Here is a 22,518-nt window from a genome sequence, read left to right as displayed (position 1 = left end):
CCTGATTGATCAAGGCATTGCCCTGAGGAATGAGTCAGCAAATGGCTGTCAGTTATTTTGTTTAACTAAAACAGGCACAATGTAAGTACATGTTTTTTCTGTCTGCATTTTTTGGTCTGATGAGTTTGAATCACTCTTGACATCAGTGTAGAGAATGTCATGGTTTAAACTCAATAGATGCTTTACAGTCAATGAGCTTTAATATAAAGCCCTTCCCAGCCCCAGCCCCATCCCTGTATTAGTGAGCTGATTCTTTGTGACTTTGTACTGGAAGCTACAGATATTAATACACAGGGCCCTGTTCTTTGCAGACAAATAACATGTACATACATTAGCGTGAATAATTTCTCCTAATCTTTCTCTTAACTCGGTTAGAATTTTAAATTGATGACCCTTTCTCCACTGACTCCCCAGCCGGATGAAAGATTTTCCGTATCCATCCTATCAAAGTTCAAAGAATGTCTCATTCAGAATAAGTTAATTGGATTTTTATAGGGTTTATTGTTTGCCTTGTGTGTTGAACCCTAAGCTCTGGAGGTACCTCCCTAAACCTCTTTGCCACTCCCTGTTCCTAAAAGATTACATCGTTGATCAAGGTTTTGGTCACCTGACATAATATTTCACTTGACTCAGTGTCAAATTTAATTTTATAATCACTCCTATGAAGTGCCTTGGGATGTTTCACTACGTTAATGATGCTATATAAATGCAAGTTGTTGTTGCCTGAAGTAGGACCTATGAAGGATATTGAACAGAGACTTCCCCAGAAGCAGAGGATGTGCTAATCATAACCCCTAAATGGCTTTCTGGTGCCCAGCCAGTTTGAATTAAAAATGGGTCACCGTGCAGGCAGTGGAATGGAAAGGTGAGAGAAAAATAACTCTCAAATATCTATGGTTTTAAAATCCATATTCTGGTATATTTCATACTTTCCAAAAGGGAAGACTTTTTTATGTGCCATTTGTGCATCTGGGAAAGCTTTGAATAAAGAAAGCTTTCTCTGAAAATAAATCATGCAACTGATTACCCAGATGGGCTACATTTTGATGCACTTCAGTGTCCTGATTGCAAACAGTAGAAGGTTACAATGCTGTAGTTAAATTCTGTATAATTTTACAGAATCATTATGCTTTCAGTGTCTAGGCCCAAGTTGCTCTTTGTAAAAGAGATGATTCATTGATACCAACAAGTGCTTTCTGGAGGCATAGAAGTTATACTGACACCAGAGTTATACAATGCACTAACCACACTGAGGCAATGAAGATGCATTGTTTTGATTATAAAGCATATAAACCTATTTTTTTTTAATATATGTTGATGAACTTAATGGATGCTACGAAAAATAACCAGTTTCCCACCACAAATAAGTGGATGTTATGGTTCAGCTTCTCCTGTTTGCCTTGGGACTACAGTCTTTTTGCATTATGTCTACAGCCCTTTTATGATCAGGCTTACAATTGAATAAGTAATTTTTTGGTTTCATGAGTTTGAATCACTCTTGACGTCAGTGTAGAGAATGTCACAGTTTAAACTCAACAGACTTTACAGTCAATGAGATTTAACATAAAGCCCTTCCCATCCCCCATCCCTGTATTAGTGAGCTGATTCTTTGTGACATTTTGTTGTGTTATGCATGCATTTCCTTTATTCTTAAATATTTTATTTGATGTTGCTATAAGACTAGAAGTTGGAAGGTCACAACATTAGATGTAAGTACATAAAGCACACATTGAAAAATTGTAGTTTCCATTATCTTTTGAAAAAATTAATTCTAAACAGCTGGGTAATTTTCTCTGCCTGATTTAGTAAACCACAGCATGGCATTGATGTGCAATTTGCCCTTCACCAGTTAATAATTGATGAGACACTCGGTTGCTTATTTATGTTCTAAGTCCCGATGAATGATAATGCTTATCACAGAGTTGCTTAACCATTGTGGGCTTTTGAACTTGATCATTATAATTCTTGAGGTAGCTTCAGTACTTTCTAAGGTTTTTACTAAATCCCATGTGTAAAAATATTTCTCAGGTAATTTTGGACATTGAGTTCATGTTTGTGTTTGCATCAGAACGGTCCGGATTTTGCTGTGCTATTAACGCTCACTGTTACTACTGGATAAAATTGACAGCAACTTCTGTCTTCTGCACGTGCACAGGTGAATGCAGAAATCCGTAACTTGCTGGCAGTGATATCCTGGTGCTCTACAGGCTTTGCTGTTGCAGCCTTTGTCAATGCAAATATGCACTGCACAGGTACAGCGTCTCAAATCCGACTATCCAAAAAATAGTGATCTATGAAAACCGACTTTTTTTTAAGCTCCCATGCATGAATTTTTATTTTTATTATTAGATTAATAAAATAACTTATCAGCTTGTGGGCCTGTATGCTACATTGGCGCGGTGGTGTGCCGGCTAGTTATCAGCTTTGCGTGCTTGTCTTTTTCAGAATGTTTTTCAGTCCATTGTGGGGTTTTACTTGGAGCTGGTGTACTTGGTCATCGCCTTTGCCCCTTCCGACATGGCGTGCTTGGCCAGTTCCCTGGGCAGCAGCAGGCGCACGCGGTCTGGATCTCCCGGGAGCTGATGGTGCTGCACTTGTTGTAATGGGCCAGGCGGGAAGCCTCACCCACGATGCGTTTGAAAATATCGTTCACAAATTAGTTCATAATGCTCATGGCCTTCTAGGACATGCTGGTTTTGGGGTGAACCTGCTTCATCACTTTGTAGATGTAGATGGAGTAATCCTCCTTCCTCAACCTTCACCACTTCTTGCTGCCCTTTGCTGATGGCTTCTTTAAGGCTTTCTTTGCTCCATTCTTGGGAGCTAATTTCTTCTCATCAACTATCTTCAGTTTTTTCTGCATTTCTAGTGGCCTGAGCGACCCTTGACCGCCTGACCTGCAAAACTGGCAAGATCCAAAGTCCAGCATGGACTCGATCCCAAGGTTGCTGATTTAGAAACACCGCACTTGAAATGTTGTGAACTTGGTGTATTTGCCCACTGTTCTCACTCTAAAGACAGATGAAAATGTTTTGGCTCTATAAGCGAAAATAATTACGTTTGTAATGGCAAAATAAGTTTAATTGATGTTGAACTATCTCTGACCCTGAAAATGTAATTTTTACAGGCATAGAATCTCATTCCCTCAAAGAAATGAACGTAACTTAAAAAAAATTTGTAAAAAAGCATTTGTTTTTTTCTTTAATGTCTCTCCTTTAAATCTCGTTTATATGTCCCAATCTTTATCTAGCTTTCTGTGCAATGATTTCAATGTGAACTTCCTGCTTTGCAACCTGTGTTGCTCAGTGAGGTTTCTTCAACCCTAAGTGAGGAGACAAAAAAATGTAAGCTGTATTCTAGGTGTGGTCTCATCAATGCCCTGTACAGTTGTAGCAAGACTTCCTTCCTTTAATACTCCAATCCCCTTGCAATAAAGGCCAACATTCCATTTCCCTGCTTAATTATTTGCTGTACCTGCATTCTAACTTTGTGAGATTCATATACAAGGACACTCAGGTCCCTCTGTGCTGCAACATTCTGCAGTCTCTCTCCATTTTAATAGTTTTCTGCTCTGTATTCTACTTTATGCCTGATGGCTTTATAGTATAAGGTGAAATCATGTATTCTATTTTCCAAAAACTATCTGCCATTACTTCAACTGTCCAGGTTAGCATATCAATTTGAGAAAACAATATTCTAGACTAAGTTGTAACAAACTTGAGGTTTCCCATGGGGCCAGGAATTCAATGTCTGGAGACATTTCTTTTGATTTTTGAATATTTTACATTCTGAAATGATATAGAAAGTTAGAAAGTGAACAGGGCAATAGAAACTGCACCGTTCTCCAGCTGAGAAGATTGTAGATGATGTACTATAGAACTTCCACCAACAGTGCTTTTGAGCTGGCCTGCACGGCTTGTGATACTCACCCAACAGTTTCTGTGTCTCATTGGTAAAGAGATTGATTTATGTTTTCTCATTTCTCTCCCCTTGCCCTCAGCTCAGTTCCCAAATGGCTGATCGCACAACTGACAATCAGACACTTACCAATTGAAGAAGGATCTTCACACTAATGCATCCTCTTGGGTTGCGGCTTAATCAATGCAATCTTACTTTAGGAGTACTTTTGTAAAGGGCTTTGTTTTTGCTGGAAGATCAGACTATATTTAGTTTATAACTTCTCCAGAAGTTATTTTTAGGACAATGTATACTCATAGCTGAAAATATTGTGGGGATTGTTATACTTTAAACACAAGGAATCCTTGCAAAGACTTTTTAAACCTTCAATTTATTTCTTGAATTAACAATAACTGTTTATGTTCTTGGGGAGTTTATGTTCTGTAAATGTTTTGTGTAATGTTTCCTTCATAAGCATATAATTACAATCTGATTTACACATAGTTTAATCACTAGGAAGTTTGCAATGATCTTTTTTTATTTTGAATAAAATGGGATATTATCAGTAATGGTCACTAAAATAGCATGCTTGTGAACCTTTAGTTTATTGATGTAGTCTAAAGAAGATTGAGTCCTCAATGTTCAATTTATTAATAAAATAGTTGTTCATTGAAAGTCTGTTATCAATCGATTAAATATGGATGTAAATTTCCAAACCAGTCCTTCTGTTTAACAAAGCTTTAATGTCCTTAGTGCAATTAAAGTTCTGTCCCTACTTGGCTTTTTGGAACTGCAGTGTCATTTTGTATGAAATAATTTGGGCAGAATCGAGTAAGAACTAATTTTACTCTTTTATTTAGACCTAAAAATGAACTGTAATATTTTTATCCCCATTTTCTCCTCTTCTGTATGAAAGCTGAGAGTCATATTGAGGGGTGGGGACGAAGGAGTGTTGAATAGAAAAACTGTTAACTGCTCTAGTGGAGAGCAAGAAATGCTTAAATAGAAGTGATAACAGCACGAGGCATAATGAGAGAAATCAAAGAAATATAATACATATACAAAACTGTGTGTGGGGATAGGTGTCAGAAAAGCACGAAAATCTGACATGCATAGAGGGCAGAAGTTTTAGGTAGGTGGGTGGGCGTGATTGACAGGTCCGGGATTGGCAGGGGAACGGACCGCTGACTGTGATTGACCCTTGACTGCGATTTCACACCGGCTGGCCAATTAACGCTCAGCCAGCGTGAAGAGTGCCCTGAAATGTTCAGCGCAGTTGGGATGGGAGTGGGAGGAGGGCAGGCGCTGATGTAAGTGTGGATGCAGGCAAGCGTGGAATTGAAGTTCCCTGACAGCAGAGAGCTGCCTCAGGGAGCTGAAGACTTCAAAAGTATTAATTATACATTATAAAAATCCTGTCCATAGATTTTAATTAACTGCAACGGCCACCTGTCTGATTCACCTGTCTGCCAACCATGAGGTTGTCTTTTTTAATTGTAGAGCATTGTGGTACAAATAATTTTAGATCCTTGGAGTCCTGAAAGCCATTCCTACTGAGGGCTGTGTGACCTGCAGATTGGACAAGCTGCCAAAGTCCAGCAGCTTCAGCATCTCCTTGGTATCTGGGTCCACCTCAATCATCTCCTGATCCAGAGCGGAAACCTCTGGGACATAGTTATCCCTCCTCTCCTGCTCTTCTTCCTGCAGTTTGATTGAGATGCCTCTGACAGGCCCACGCTGAATATGCGTGGGCCTGTCAGAAGCATCTCAATCAAACTGCAGGAAGAAGAGCGGGAGAGGAGGGATAACTATGTCCCAGAGGTTTCCGCTCTGGATCAGGAGATGATTGAGGTGGACCCAGATACGTGTGTCACATACCCTGCAATGTTGTTGCGAAGTTTCTTGCTGGGGATGATGGCAATCTCCTCGCAGACCCTTTTGTTGGTGTGGAAGTCATTGCCAAGGTGGGTGTAGTATTTCTCAATGATCACTCGGGCGGCTTTCTTGACCGTCTTAGTCCTGACACGACCCATTTTGGAAACCATGAAGTTGGATGGACCACAAATAATTGGAGACAATTACAACTTTAATAGGCTTAATTGCTCTCAATTGTTAGCAGGTGCGCTTCCGACTTTTGTGCGAGCCTGCCAACCAACATATCGCACGAGTGTGGGATGACGTCAGGACATTTGCCTGATGTCATCACATGCTGTTTTACGCTCAAGTGGGTTGGGTGCGTACTTGCATGCTGATCTGAAAATTTCGCCCAGAGAGTCATACAATCATTATGACACAGAAGGCAGCCATTTGACCCATCAAACTCATGCCAGCCCTCTACAGAGCAATTGAGCTAGTCCAATTGCCCCGCTCTTTCCCCATAGCCCTGCAAGTTTATTTCCCCCCAAGTGCTCATCCAATTTCCTTTTGAATATTTGAATTCCAATATTTCATATTGCAATATAGTTCATGGACACATCACTTCTCTGGAACGTCATTCAAGTGACTGAGTGCAGTCATTGCATGATACAGTTTTTTGTACAGGGGCAGTTGGGAAGGGGAAGAAGAGGTGTGTCCTCTCATGCAAGGGTCGCTTAGTTGTGCTCGGAAGAGAGAACTCCGAAAGATGTGTACTTAAAAAGGAAAAAACGTAGGGGTGGGGAGAGTGAAAGAAGGGAGTGGGACTAATTGTAGCTCGTTCAGAGAGCTGGCAGAAAAACAATGGAACAAATGGCCTCCTTCTGTACTGTATGATTTTATGATAAACACATCCTCTGGCCATACAAGGGACACTTCCATGTGCAATTTTGTAAATTAGCTTTATCTGAAATAGCTGGGATAAAGAAGGGTCAGTCAGAAAAAATATTGCTTTCTCATTTGTAGAATTTGGATCTCACTCTGCTAGTTAAGAATGTTATGATCTCAGTAGAGATTGGTAAGACTTTTGTTTTATTTTAGAACCCAAAATTCCAGGTATTTACTAAAAGAATGAAGCTACAAGGTTCACAGCTTAAAACAGAAGAATTTTGCTACTTCAAAATCAAAGATCATGAGCATTAACAGCTACCCTCTACCTTAAATAATCAGTTACGTAAAAGGTATCAAAGTACAATGAACACAGATATTTCCTTCTACACCCGTTTTACTGGCCCGCCCCGCGCCCAAGTCCGATACTTAACAAAAGTTGGAAGATTAACCGCTTGGTCTGAGTACTGCTTTGAAGATTCATGTAAGGGCTAATATTTCTTAGTTGGTTGTTCCGGTTCTGAAGAAGAGTCATATTGGACTTGAATTTCTGTTTCTCTCTCCATGGATGCTACCAGACCTGCTGAGTTTTCCTAGCATTTTTTGTTTTTATTTCAGATTTCCAGCATCCACAGTATTTTGCTTTTATTTTGATATTTTTTGGGCCTTCCACATACTTTGGCAATGTTGTCCCTTCAGATCTCCTCCAACTGTTCTGCGGTTGCAAACTCCGTGTTGAGCATGGGCGTCCCGAGCGTCTTAGGCATAGCCACCTTGGATTGGAACTCTCCTGGTTTTAATATTCTTTAACTTTGGAATCTTGCATCTAAAACTTTCTCTCTTCTCAGCTTGACTATACCAGAAATTTAACTCACTGGTATGTCAGTTAACAAGAATTTTAATTCTTTTAGCCACCAGACAGTATTTCAATTGAATTTGGCTGAAAGAGACGTTCCCTGCTTGTTCTAAACTCAACTTCAAACAATAAAAACCCTGTTTGAAACAGACCACACCCACAGTCTACTCACCCCTATAATTAACTTATTGGCCCTTTTTCTGTTGTTTATCACCCAGGCAACTTGGTCACATGATCAGTTAATGGAAGCCAGGTGCTTTACCAGAAATCATATCTAGACAAACCGAATTCTTAAAGACCATCACCGAGCATAAAGTATAAGCTTTTTCACCCAAAAGCACGTGGGCCAACACAAGAACTAAATTGTTCCTGACAGGAGAATGTATTCTTCCGTCAATAAGTACTTAATATCATAACCAAGAGTCTTTTTTTGTTTCATACAAATGAGAACTGTAACTGATGCATAGTTTTGTGCAGTAATATTTGATATTTTCACTCTGATTTAAAGGTACGGACTGAAGACAAACGACCAGATCCTGGCTGATGAGAAGCACAAAGAACTGTAAGTTCACTTTAACTGAGTAACTAACTACACAGTCTGAAAAATGCTTCTGAACCTTGAATAATGGATTTCCTCAAAATTTGCGATGTCCTATTACGCCCTTGGATAGGCCCCAAATGATACTGAATGGACTAAGTTGTAGAACTTGGTGGTCCTGCTTTTCACTTGAAAGGATGATCTACAGAACTCACTGCTAGTGACCCAAAGAGACAGTAATCAAAGTCCACTGCAGTGAGAGGGATTGTAATGTGGTTCTTTTGCTATTTGCCTCAAAATACTGTAGAGGATACAAAAAAATAAGAATATAAGAAATAGGAGCAGAAGCAGGCCTTCGACTTCTCGAGTCTACTCTGTTATTCAGTAACAATGGCTAATCTTAGACCTCAAATCCACTTGCCTACCCAATCCCATACCTCTTGTCCAAAAGCCTGTTGATCTCAGCTTTGAATATACTCCGAACGAATACCCACAGCCTTCTGAGTAGAGAATTCCAAAGATCTGAGTGAAGAAATTTCTCCTCTCTGCAGTTCAACATGGCTGACTTCTTATCCTAGTTCTCAATTCTCCAGCCAGGCGAAGCAACCTCTCGGTATATACCCTGTCAAGCCATCTCTGAATCTTTTGTCCTGGTTCTTTATTCATACTGTTGAGAAATAATTTTGATGACAGTGTTCATAAGTCATATCAATAATATACTTTAAGGTAATTCTTTTAAACAAACAGTGCATTTTATGTAGGAAATGAATATTGAAAGGATCCACTTCCTGAGCTAAAGAAAAGGAGGGGAAAGGAATTGTGCAGCTTGGTTCCCCTCTCTCAGAATACTTAAAGATAGAATATGCATTTTGTGGAGTCATTGCTCCGATGGTCAGTCCTGATCAGTGAAAATTTACTTTGAATCTCGTGTTTGTTGCCTGTGAGAACACTGGTAAATATTTGTTACAGATAAAGGGGTTTTTATGTTAACCTTGGGTAGTTACATTCAAAATAAATCATTTATGGAACAGTGGTTTCAAGAATGTATACTGAAACAAATTTTGCTGAGCCATGTAACAAACGTTTGAACTAAAATAATCTTCATAAACTGACACATAGTCGCTGACCTTTTCAATCTGTCACTGCTGAAAACACAGATTAAGAACATATCCACTTAATGGATTTGAAAGCGCAACCCTTTGTGGTGTAGTTGGATGTTTCTAATGAGTAAGATTCTTCATTTTGCAAAAGAACATCAATTTCCAAATGAGAAAAAGTCATTTGGTCTGTTGAGCCTGGCCCATCCAGAGTCCACATATAAACATATAATTTTTCTATCATGGACAAATTCCTTTTCATGTACCTGCCAGGCACACTTTGTCTTTCATTAGCTGAATTAAGTTGTGCAATTTGTTCCTTTTATTTATTATCAAACCTCTCATCTCTCTTTTAACCAAATAAAGATTTACATCTTCCCTAAAATTCTTTGCTTCTACTTCTGCTTCAGCAAACATTGAAACTAGGTGCCTATTAAATATCCGCATTAATTGCTATTTATCCTCTACTACACACTTAGCTCTTTCAGGGGTCAGGTTAATGTAACAATTCTCATTTTACGAGTATGTTTGTAGAATATTTTTAACTTTTTAGTATTTGTTGAAATTGTCACTTTGTTTCTTCGTTCCTTTCCTCATCCTTCCCAAACTCCTTCCTTATTTTCTTCCATTCTCTTGTGTCATTTTATTCATGCCTGTCAGCCCCATGTACTCTCATCAATTTTATTGTCTTTCTAATCTGTTTTTTGCCCATGGCATCCTGAAACTTGAATTAGCCTAATTTTTAATTGTTTAAGTTCACTCTGCTACTTTCTAAAAATTCAAATCTATGTACCAATTTCTTCTTCACTCTCTCTTAAAATCTGCCTTTTCGATCTGGTACCTGTGCTTTCGTATTTGGATCTTAAACCGTAGCATATTATGGGCACTTGTTCTAGGTGCTGCTCACCCATATTAGCTCATCTACCTGCCCTATTTTGTTAGACAAAACTGGATCCAGCAATGCCCCTCCCCCTGAACAGAATTTGGAATTCCATTTCCTTTTCTTCATTCACTCCCTTCTTGTCCCAATCAATGTATTTAAATATTGTTTAGCAATGGTTTTGTTTTCTATTCTTCCCCCTGTTCTGTCTACAGATTTCACCTTCCATATCCCTCCCACAGTTAAGGGTGCTTGTACTGCAGCCACTGATGTAATAATCCCTTTTCATCTTGGATGTCTAACGATATTGCTGTGCATGTTGTGTGCCGTATTCCCTCGCAGTAGAAACCGTGATAACAGTTTGGTAGTACTTAATTGGCTCTGAAATGCTTTGGGATATTCTGAGGTTGTGAAATACACTGTCTATGTGGCCCCTCCCTTTTTAAAATTCCTTTTCAAACTGATGCCTCAACTTTTTTTGTGTATATCATGCATTTCCTCCACCAATATTGTCATTCTTCTTTCTGTTTTACCTATTAGATCCTCCTAAAAATAATATAACTGCTCAGTTTACAGGCAAGTTTATGTTAGTGCGATGAACTCTATAATCTTCCTGTGACATCATTGCTTCTAATTTCTTCAGTTTATTTCTCTCATTGAGCATTTAACACATTTTTTATCCCTTTGTATTTAATGCTGTTTAGATAAAAAGGAAAAATAACATGCTGTTTAATCTCAACATTTATAACAAGTCAACTTGATTTTCCTCAATTCCTTCTGCATGCTTTCTTTTCTGCAAAATTGTTTTAAATCTGTATATTTATCTCATCTTTTTCTACTTTCTCTACTAGCTCTGCCTAATTAAACTAAATTGCTAATCTACCTTCCCATTGAGTCATCTCAGATTTTTTGATACCATTTTAATCTATTTGATCATTTGACCAGAATCATCATCCTCCCCGCAGGAAACCACTGTTTCAAATTTGGTAGAGAGGATAATTTGCCCTGGATATTTCTGATGGAGACAGTCTCTTATTTTCCTTGACCTGCGGATTGTCACTTCTTCCCCTCCCTTTACCATTAGTCAGTTCCCTTTTTCTTAGCAGAGTGACTTTTCTCAGAAGCTCTAGCTCTCCCCTTTCAAGATTTGTCAGATAGACTCTAATTCTGCTTCAAGTTCTAAGGCCATAAGCACAAGTAATTTCATTTATGTTAACTTGCACAAACACATCTGCAAAAAATGTTAGTTCAAGTTAACATCTGGCATTCAAAACTCCGCATACTCTGCAGGAACCACGTGTCGCTGCCCTTTACTGTGCTGCCCTTCTATGTTATAAATAGTAAACTTGTCATTAATTTTTTTGCTATTCTTTATCTGCTTAAATTTAAGTTAAACTGCTATGCTCCTCCTCTTTCTGAGTTGAATCCCTGGTGGTGCTAAATGTCCATTTTTAGAAGTACTGCTTTTGCTTTGTTTCCCACCTCTTTCTATGATCAGATCACTGGTGTCATCGCTGCTTGAACTTGAATTGTTACTTACCCTGTTTCTTTGGCTATAACATTAACTGTGCGACACATGGAAATGATTATGAACTTGTGCTCAGATGCTTTTCCAAAAGTAAAGTTCAATTTCTCATTTCAAGCATAAATGTGTATGATGGATTATTTATATAATCTGGAACTGGTTACAAAGCAGTATGTAATTAAAATTTTTAGACAGCAACATAAACTGTTGTGAAAGAATGAAAAAGTTTGTTCCCATCATTTGAACACTGAAGCGCAGTTGCAGCCGAGAAATCAACCCCATGTATTTGTTCCTTTTAAGTTAGGAGCACATGGAGCCAGCTTTTTAGGTCTGTTTTCTCTGCAGCAGCAAAAAGTGGAGCTGGAATGCTTGAGTTAATTTAGTAACAGTAAAAATTCACAGACTTTTCATTTGTGTTAATGGCGATAGATGTTAATGATTCTTCTGACAAATTTTAGTTACAACAAACACTGGTGTTTTCAGCATTAATGGTAACACTGACACTCCGCTTTACTTTCACTGCTTCTCTCAACCCAATGACTGTCTTTTCTTTTAATTTAGTCTCATGATGTGGATGGTACTGGCAAGCCTGTATCTACTAGTTGTTCTGAGAAGGTGGACCTAAAACTTGCAACCTTTTGAGGTGATGGTGCCTTGTAGCAGTTATTTTGGAATCATGTGACTTGCTAGGTCACTTCAGAAGGCATTAAGCCTCAACAACATTGTGATATGCTACCTTCCCTGAAGCATCCTAGTGAACCTGTTGGATTTTTATGACAACCTGGCAACTTTCGAGTCCTTTTTTAAATTTTCTGGTGCATTTCCATAAAGGACTAGATTTATTGAAGTCAGTTTCACAATTTGCTGTAGTGAGATTATGAATTCACGAGTTGTACACTGTACTGGGATAGAGAAGGTTCCCAGCCTGGCAACTTCCCAACTGAGTCCTTCTGCTTTGCACCTCCATTTACATATTTTACTGGTTTCTCCCTATTCTTTTCTCCTCCTCTGCTTAATATTCCCTGCTGTTAATAATAGGACTATTGTGCCCGCTTCTATGCACCATACTTCAGGAAGTGTTTGGCCGGTTATAGAAGCGGTTTACGAGAATGGTTCCAGGGATGAGTGATTACAGCTCCTTGGATAGACTGGAGAAGCTGGGGCTGTTCTGCTTCTGACAAGGCTAAAAGGAGATTTGATAGAGTTTTTAAAAAATCCATGAAGGGTTTTGAGTAGAGTAAATAAAGAGAAACTGTTTCCAATGGCTGATGAGTCATGAACCAGAGGGCACAAATTTTAAGTGATTGTCAAAAGAACCAAAGATTACATGAGGAAAACCTTTTTTTCAGCATGAGTAGTTAGGATTTGCAGTGTTAGGGAAGTGGAAACAAATTCAATGATAGTCTTTAAAGGGAATTGGATAAATACTCCAGGGAGGAAGAGATATGGGGAAATAGAAGGGGTGTGGCTCTAACTGGATTGCTCTTCGAAAGAAGCCGGCCCAAACCTGATGGCCACTTCCTGTGCTGTACTATTCCATATTCGGTGCATTTTTGCTTAAACTACAATTTAAACTCAAATACAGAACTCACTGTCCATTCATCTACCTGTTTGTGTTCAGTGACTGGGGCCCTACTCACATTCCTCTACTGAACCACATGGTATGCTTTGGTTATGTCATGACTCCGCTCTGGCACTCAAATTGTCTTAAGTTTAATGTAACCTGTTCCTGCTTACAGTCCCCATCCCCCATCTGCTATTGAGCTTCAGGATTGGACTTCTGTGCTTTACAGGCTTCTTAGCTTTACTCCATTGCAATCCCTGGACACACATCTACTTACTTTTGGGTTGAATTCCATGTCTCTGGCTTCTGGACTTTACTGCAGCTTCCACCATTGCCACTGCTTTCCACTGTGTGCGGTTTCTCCAAGGCTGCCTCAATTCCACTACCTGACCTGCTGCTCCACTGGACTTTTCATTCTATGTAAAATCAGCTGCTAGCCATTCCTGCTGGTTGCCGTCCTGCTCTGAATTTTGTTGCTATATTTCTGAATGACCTCCGCAGCTAATCGCTTTCTTCCCTTTGCCAAAGACTCTACTTGTCCCTCAAAACTCCTCCATCACCCTTCACTGAACTAAGTTGGACCAGCTCTTCAAGCTCCTGATGCTGCTCCCCCTCTTGTATGCTGCTTACCTCCCTACACCTGTTCATCGAAAGCTCTCTATCATCTTCTCTGAGCTCAATAATTTGCCTTTCAGGTTTCACCTGGATTGCCAGACTTCACTGCAATTGGTCCTCCAGTTTTAACGCCATCACTCCTCGCTCCTCAGCTGATATACTGGATCTGCTGGTGCACGTATTACCTTTTCTGAATCCTCTGCTGCATGATGCACTGCTCCTCTTTAATTCTTCTATTCCACTGGATAACCTTCATCAGTGCATCTCTCGAACCAGGGCACTGATTCATGGACACCCTAAGCACATGCCATCCTGTCTCACCACAGGACCTCAGGCCAACTCTTGAACTTTGGACTCTTCTCAATCCTTTGTTTATGATCATAACATATCTCTCCTAATCTCTGACATGCCTTTGTAACCCGAATTCTGCTTTCTGGCCCTTTTCCCCTGTTTCATAAGTAGTGCTTAGTCATAATGTCCCAGGCATCATGTGCACAGGACAGCCTTGATAGGACCAGTGGATCTTTTCCAGCCTGTGTTTTCACGTGTTCTGACTCTTGCAATGCAGTGTGAGGAGGCTCAAATGTATGCAAATATTTTATCTCTCTTTATATTCGTGTTACACTGGGCTTAGTTTACTGTTCTAACATCAAGAAAACCGGATTAGCAATGGCAGAGAACAAACCATTTCTGTTGACATCTGGGTTTTTCCATTTTGACAGTTCCTTTAGGGTTGCCAACAGCAAGGCTAAACAACAAGATTGCTGATTCTAAAACATAGAGTAAATATTTGGAAGGACTGAACCAACCCTTAAGGTCACTTAGTGACTGTGATCCCCTCCTAAACCTATGCCAGTGGAACATAATGGGGGCCGACCCAAATGCAGTGTTGTAATTTGCTCTGGTAAGTCTGCGGCTATTTGCAGCAGTTGGTCTCCGTACTAAATAAAACCTGAATTTAAAATATCTAACAGTGACTCAAGTTCATTTGGTGGTGTAATTTTCATTGGTTCAATATTGGTTAAAGCCTCCCTAGCACAAGACAAGCTTTTCAGGTTAACCTTGAAGTTAAATATTAGCATAAACTTTGATGCAATCATTCCCCCAATACATTTTCGTCTAGAGATTATTTTACTAATCATTTGAATTATTTATCAGATATATGCAATGAACAAACATTCAGAGCACATGTTTTGGCAGTCAGTTAGAATGTTGTTTAACATTTCTTATGAAATAGAAGACGTGTACATGAGACTTAGCATGGGAGATGCTGTTTAGTTCCTTTCATCTTCTGATGTATTTTAATTTACAGTGCCCTTAGCTGTTTTGGACAATGCTGACTATCCGATGCTGATCACTCGTATTTTTTAAATTAATTTTTTTTTAGTAGTGAGCATCGTATTGGCATGAGACTGAATGTCTGATATCCTTGCCAAAGTTAGTTGCTGAATTTTTGAACTGAAGCATGTTTTCTTTGTGTTTTTGATGTGCAATGATTTTTGTGCTGTGTAAGAGGATTATAATCTGAAATAGCATCATATAAAGTGCTTCTGATACAGTATATCTTGTATATTGGAGAAATAGTACCTGATACATGGGATTAAAAAAGATGAAAAGAAAATTATGAATGAGTGGAGTCATTTTTTCTGTGACTCAAGGCTGGTGTAACAATGTCACACACAACTAAAATGGTGCCAGTATCATACTGGTACAAGTGGTGCCACTGGAACATTGCACAAGTTAACATTCATTGATCAAAATATTTTTATCTCAGTAAGTCACTTGCAAGGCCTGAGATGCCGAGTCCTTTATGGTTGCTGTATTAACAAAGTTATGATGAGAACGAGAAAATTGAGTAGTAGTCTGCTTCTCACATATGACAAGTACATAAATATAAAAACAGTTGTTCTTATGTACTGCAGTCAAATAATTAAATTACTGCATGATTTTATGACTTTTAGATTAGTTTTCTGGACAATTATGGGGTCTTTATGCCCTGTAACATTGTATCATTGCTTTCTATCTTTGCTCTTCCAGAATTATAGTATTTGTTGTATAAGCTTTTGCCATCTTATCCCTTGTGATCTTTATGGTAAAAGGAATCTATTATTTATACTGGGGTAATTTCCTCTTTTACATAGGAACAGAAGTAGACCATTTAGCTCCTCAAGTCTGTTCTGTCATTCCTAGTTTCACTCCTGAAAAGCCTGGCTCTTGCCTTTAGGCTATGCTCGAGTCCTGAACTCGCCAAGCAGTGGAAATCATTTCTCTGTATTTACCCTATCTGTTCCCCTTAATATCTTAACCATCTAAATTCCAGGAAATAGAACTAGTTTGTGTAACCTCTCCTCATAATTTAACCCTAAGAGTCCAGGCATCATACTGGTAAATCCATGCTTCTCGCCCTCCAAGGCCAATATACCCTTCCTAAGGTATAGTGTTCAGAGCTGCTCACAGTAATAAAAGTGTGGTGTAACGAGGACTTTGTATAGTGGAAACATTATTCCTACCACTTTTTACAGCTAGAGGACTAGAATACTGAGCAGCATTTTATTAGACTTTTTGATTAAATTCTGTTTTAATACCTGTTCATGACATTTTAACAATCTTGGACCCCCAATTTTTCTAGCTTTTCCCCATTTAGAAAGTACACTGCTATATCCTTTCTAGGTCTACATTTGTGTGCATTGAAATCAATTTGCCACAGCTTTGTCCGTTCACTTACTCTATCTTCTTATAATGTTACACTTCCATCTTCACTGCTTATAATGCCACCTATCTTTCTGTCATCAAGAAATTTGGATATGTGTTTCTCTATCCCATCATTTAAGTCATTAATAAATATGAAATATGGTAACTAGTTGAGGCACCAGTGCAGATCCTTGCTGGACATTAGCCCTCCTCAACCCCCCTCTTCTTCACCCCCTCACCCACTTGTGGTTGTGATAACGTCTTTAGAAAATATTGATTTTAACCCAGCAACTTTTTTAGCCCCATATTATATAATGAATAGTAGCTAGTTTATTTATTTAGTAATCCATATGTGTCTATCTTTGGCCCTGAAATACTTACCAAACAATAAGATTTGCAAGCATTTGCGATAGAACCAGCTCTTTCGACTTTAACTTCTGTTTTTGCCCTGTATCTGGAATTTTATATTAATTTGTTTATAGGATGTGAGCATCACTAGCAAGACCAACATTTGTTGCCATCCCTAATTGCCCTTGAGAAGGTGGTTGTGAGCTGCAGCCTTGAACCACTGCAATCCACCCACAGTACTGTTAGGAAGGGAGTTCCAAGATTTTGATCCAGCAACAGTGAAGGAACGACGATATAATTCCAAGTCAGGGCGGTATGTGGCTTGGAAAGGAACTTGCAAGTGGTGGTGCTCCCATGCATCTGCTGCGCTTGAGTGAATACTTACCTAAATGTGTTTCTAATTTAAAAAGAGTATCAGATATCTAAATATCTCTTTTGATGGATATTTTAACAGTTAACATGTAGAACTTGTGTTAATCACAAAAATGTGAAATTCTATTTAACTTGGTTGGATCAAAAGTCATAAGTTAGAGTTGCGCTGTTTTGCCAAGCAAAATGACGCCATGCACCGTCGTGTTATGGCTTACATATCATCCACATATGTTGATATATACATCAATGAAGAAACATAGGGGCATAGGACATAGGAGCAGGAGTAGGCCATTTAGCCCATCGAGCCTCCTGCACCACTCAATGAGATCATGGCTGATCTGGTTGTGGTCTCAACTCCACTTTGCTGCCTCCCTCTGCATAACCCTTGACTCCCTTGTCTATCAAAAACCTAACTCTGCCTTGAATAAATTTAATGACCCAGCCTCCACTGCTTTCTGGAGAAGAGAATTCCACATGCTAATGACCTTTGAGAGAAAAAAAATTATCTTATCTCCTATTCTTAACCTGTGTCCCCTGGTTCTAGCCTCTCCCATAAATGGAAACATCCACCTGGTATCTACCCTACCACCCGGTATCTACCCTATCAAACCGCCTCAGTTTCTATAAGATCACCTCTCCAATGGGTATAGACCCAACTTGTTCAACCTTTCTTTATAAGGTAAGCCCCTTATCTCAGGAATGAGTCGAGTGAACCTTCTCTGAACTGCTAATGCAATTATATTTTTTTTTCAAATAAGGAGACCAGAACTGTACACAGTATTCCAGATATGATCTCACCAAGGCACTGTACAGCTGCAGTAAAGCTTCCCTACTTTTAAATGCCAACATACAATTTGCCTTGCTGTACTTGCATACTAACTTTTTTTTATCCACGTGCCAGGATACCCAGATGTTTCTGTACCACCGAGCTCTGCAATCTCCCTCTGTTTAAATAGGTATCCTGCTTTTTTCCTCTCGGTCAAGTTCACATTTTTGCACATTATACTCCATCTGTCAAATTTTTGCCCACTCATTTAACCTGTCTATATCGCTTTTCAAGTTCTCTACTCCCACTTAACAACTTATTTTCCCACCTATCTTGGCGTCATCAGCAAATTTAGCTACCATGCGTTCTATCCCTTCATCCAAATCATTGGTGTAGATTGTAAATAGTGGAGGCCCTAATGTGACCCTTGTTTTGAGGCCGTTTTGTTGCAAAAAAGCTTTATGTATTATAGGAAATAGAAATTTGTGACCTCCTTCAGTAGTACTGTATGGAATATTAAGGTTTTTTTAAAAATTGATTTGTGTTTGAATTAGAGGGGTTGAGATGTTCATCAACTTCAGACCATAAACATACACATCTATCTTTAGCCCTTTTTAAATCCAATTTTTAAATTTATTTTTATTTATTTATTCATTTAAAAAATTTATTTATTATCCTTTTCCCCAACACCTCATAGGGCCATTTGTTATTTTGTTTCTGTGTTGTGCTTTCACAGAGTGCTGACCCTTGTTCTGCTGTTAACAAATTCTGCTTTCTTACCTTTATGCCACTATCAGCACCTTCTTTAGTCTTTAACACAAACATTAACACTCCCTTTGTCTTGTGTCCAGACATTTTTGCCAGTCTCTCCTGAGCTCCCACCTATCCCTGACCTATTTTGCTCCACCTGCTCCACACCCTCTTAGACAGTATAAAACCCATCACATTTCTACTTCTCTTTAGCCCTGAAGAAGTCATACTGGACTGGAAACGGTAACTCTGTTTCTCTTTCCACAGATGCTGCCAGACCTGAGTTTTTCCAGCATTTTCTGTTATTACAATGACACAGCTATTCCTTGAGGCTTTTTGGTTGATGGTCTGTAACTGTAAAGCTGAAAAAGAAGTATTTTTATTAAGAGCTTCCATTTCACAGAGCAGGCTTCAGGCCAATCCACATCCAACATCCTGCTTTGAAAACTCAGCTCATATTTTGACAGCTGTGACAAATTCCACCACAGCAACTGAGACAATCCACAACATTCTAAAACAATCAACAACATTCTAAATCAACAACCCACAACACCATTTTTAAAAAAATATCAATTCACCCTATCTCCCTATGTTAACAGATGCTTGAAAAAATTTCCAGGATCCGGATCTTTGACTTTGCCAAAAACTAATCAGTTCTTCCTTGGGCCATATCCTATCTGTGCGCCAAGTTTTTCTGAAATCCGTCCATGAATTTTGGAGATGGCCTGTTTGTCTGTAAGCAAGCATTACCTCCGTCCACCAAAAATGGACGGAGGTAATAATAGGTGCCTCTTAAGAGCAAGGAGCAATACATGATTTTGTTTGGATATTTAACAGAACGTGGAACAACACTAATTAAATGCATTGGTTTTATCTCTAAGTGCATGAAGAGTAACTAAAAGGATTAAATTTTAACTGCATGAAGGTGAATCTGCTCATGTAATTATTTTGCTATAGTACATGCTGCAACACTTTTAATTATTAATCAAACTTGTAGATGGAGTAAACCAGATTGCAATAGTTAGGCATAATGCATTGGATGCAGGAAATCGGAAATATAAACAGAAAAGGCTGAAATAGTCAGCAGGGCCGGAGGGCAGAGAGAGACACTGAGGCCCAGATCTTCCAGCCTTCAGATGGTCGTACCCCAGAAGATGTACTGGGGACCCCTTAGAGGTCCAAATGCAAAGACTGCACAGGAATTTCCTGGGAAGTTGCAACTTTTTTTCAGGAAATTGTCCTGCATCTGCAGAACTCTGAAATGAGTTGGAGTCAGAGACTTGGGATAGTTCAGACGCGCTTTGCAGAATAGTTACCCAAGAAAAGTTAGAAGGATTAAACCCAGTTCTAAATCCTGGCTAACTATACTACTGACCCCACCCACTGGAACCCTCAACTGTCCACCCCTGACTATCTCCCCACATGCCCCCCCTGCCCCTGATCTCTTATCTTACACACTTACCTTATCTCTCTAGTCTGTCTAATTGGCTTTGGCATAATTAAACCTGGGGCAGTGGGGGGACACCTTGGGGTGCCCTCTGATTAACCCAGCCGGCCAGTTAAGGAGGGAACCTCACCTGCCAGTAGCCCACACAGGGAAATCTGCTCTATCATCTTGCCCACCCACTGCCACCCTACCCTCTCACTCACCCTCTGCCACCCTATAAATTATTGGAAAAGGGGGGATCGGAAAGGGGGATCCCCCCTTTTCCAATAATTTATAATTTTTTTTACAACTATATATTTTTTCTTTTCCCTCCTATTTTTAAATTTATTTTGATCTATTGTTTCATCTCCACCTTTTAGCCCATTTCTATCCCTTCCCCTCACCCCACCCGCACTAGGGCCATCTGCCACTAGCTTGCTTCCCTTAATGTCCCCATTAGCACATCCTTTAGATAATATCACCACCGTCAACACCCCTTTGTTCTTTTGTCTATGACATCTTTGGCAATCTCTTCTTGGCCTCCACCTATCACTGGTCCCCTATCGCGCTCTCCTGTTCCACCCCCTTCTACCAGCTTATATTTCATCTCATTTCTATATGTCTTAGTTCTAATGAAGGGTGATTCGGACTTGAAACATCAACTGTATCCCTCTCCGCAGATGCTGTCAGACCTGCTGAGTTTTTCCAGGTGTTTTTGTTCTAGATTTCCAGCATCCGCAGTATTTTGCTTTTATAAACTACTTGAGTTCTGTTCCTGCGGCTTGCAATATTTTCAAACCCCATGTTGAGGTTGCAATCCTGTAACCGCTAAGCCGTAACCATTCTTTCTCTTCTAAATATCTCTGAATGTCCTATTCGTAACTCAAAATGTCTCACATTGTGAAAAAAACATTGACAGTGATAACTATAAAGTTCTGAGGCCAGGTTAGCTAGCGTGTGGTTCAGAATAAAGCTAAAAGCGAGGGTTCAATTCCTGTTCCAGCTGAGATAGACCTGTGGCTGCCTCCTTGCCCTACCCCCAAGAGTGGAAAGCAACGGCAAATCACCACTGACAAAAAACTGCCAAGAAAACGGCTCGGGATGAAACATCAGATAATGAGCCAAGGACCTGACATCATGCAGAGCACACATGAATGAATGAACTATACAGTTACACCACAACCATTACAGTTACTTAGTGGCTGTCAATATGCTCCAAGTCTGTTTGAAACTCCCATTACCTCTGCTTGCAGAAGAAAATGGCTGTTTTGTATTGGTGTTTGAGATTGGAGTAGCAGCATGAAAGAGATGTGAGCAGTTATGGTACAGTCGTACAGAAACGCATTGAATTTCTGTTTGCACTTGTCACATGCCATGCTCAAAATAATTGTAGATACATAACTGTATTCACTGCTTTAAATCAAGTAGTAAATTTTTGCTATGGGATGCCTTGTTATCCAGTTATTGCATATAAAGCTGCAGGCATAAAGTCTTTTGTAGTATGAATCATATGTTCTGCAGGCAGCTACAAAATGAACAATCACTATTTCTAGATAATTTTGGGCAGATTATTGTAAATCTGATGCTGCCACTGTGGAGCTTCACTTGATGGAAGCATAGACCGGAGATACGTTCAAAACATTGGAATACCAAATCTCCAGATTATACTTCTGTTGAGTGGGACTTAGTTGTTTAAATAAAAATCTTTGTTGTGGGCAATGCTGAGCGTTGTGTTTAGAACTAAACAAAAATTTGACAGTGATGTTCATTTCTATTTGAGGGGGTATATGGCAATTTGACCAGCTGCTCCTTTTCTATCAGAAAGTGTTGGCCATTAGTGCCACAAATCCAAGTGGCCAGTGACCTTCTATAAACAACTTCCATTAAGTTTGCAGACAGGAAAGGTATTTCAACGTACCAGATGTGAACACAGAATTGTCTGAATGGGTTTATAAATTACGTTTTTATCTTTCTTCACATGATAAAGGTAATTGTTTCAATGGCTGCTGCAGTAACTTTTGGGAGTGCTTCTTAACAAACCTCTTCTGCCTTTGTCTTCATGCCTCATGTCTGCCTTGCTCTGAAGGGAACCTGGACTCCATTGAATTACTACATAAAATTGTGAAACTGGCTTCCTATCAAAAAACATAGCTTAAACCAAAAGTCCATGCTGGTCAGGAAACTTGGAATATGACATTTGCTACAGAGAAGGAGACTGACTTGAGGCAAAGAAGGTGGTTTGGGGAGCCAAAGTGCAGTTTATAGGGTCAGAAAAAGAAGTTGAGTAGTGGTGAGAGATAGAGAAGTGGGGCAGAGATAGAACTAAGGACATAAACTGTAAGAGGTTATAGCGTGGAGAATAGGGAGTTCAAGAGAGAACTGGGAAGAGAGCAGCAACAAAGTTAGTATTTCTAAGAGAAAGCATAACTGTGAAGGAGAAAGAGACACAAG

At 39.4% G+C, this 22,518-nt stretch overlaps 2 protein-coding genes across 6 annotated transcripts in view; one reads left to right on the top strand and one right to left on the bottom strand.

Annotated features, from left to right (window-relative positions):
* The window catches only part of LOC144668607 (adenosine kinase-like), a 223,522-nt gene that overhangs the window by 33,508 nt on the left and 167,496 nt on the right, over positions 1–22,518 (top strand). For all 5 annotated transcript variants that reach the window (XM_078530789.1, XM_078530788.1, XM_078530792.1 and 2 more), the window contains exon 3: positions 8,004–8,057. In XM_078530789.1, coding sequence (XP_078386915.1) covers positions 8,004–8,057 — 54 coding nt within the window. The remainder of the gene's footprint in view (positions 1–8,003; positions 8,058–22,518) is intronic.
* Positions 5,378–5,935, bottom strand: LOC144668608 (small ribosomal subunit protein eS17-like). The gene is made up of 2 exons (XM_078530795.1): positions 5,755–5,935; positions 5,378–5,650 (listed from the first exon to the last, which is right to left on the bottom strand). The coding sequence occupies exons 1-2, from the start codon at positions 5,928–5,930 to the stop codon at positions 5,419–5,421; spliced, it is 408 nt and encodes a 135-aa protein (XP_078386921.1). The 5' UTR covers positions 5,931–5,935; the 3' UTR covers positions 5,378–5,418.

This window comes from Cetorhinus maximus, chromosome 27 (assembly GCF_964194155.1).
Source record: "Cetorhinus maximus chromosome 27, sCetMax3.hap1.1, whole genome shotgun sequence".
Classification (NCBI taxonomy): domain Eukaryota; kingdom Metazoa; phylum Chordata; class Chondrichthyes; order Lamniformes; family Cetorhinidae; genus Cetorhinus; species Cetorhinus maximus.
The sequence above is the reverse complement of the archived record's forward strand: the minus strand, read 5'-3'. Positions and strand labels throughout refer to the sequence as shown.

What these genes read in the sequence shown, in the direction of transcription:
- LOC144668608 (XM_078530795.1), bottom strand. Translation starts at nt 5,930, where the DNA reads ATGGGTCGTGTCAGGACTAAGACGGTCAAGAAAGCCGCCCGAGTGATC. An exon ending in TATGTGACACACGTATCTGG is followed by an intron (nt 5,651 to 5,754) that starts GTCCACCTCAAT and finishes TGCTTCTGACAG; the next exon opens with GCCCACGCATATTCAGCGTG.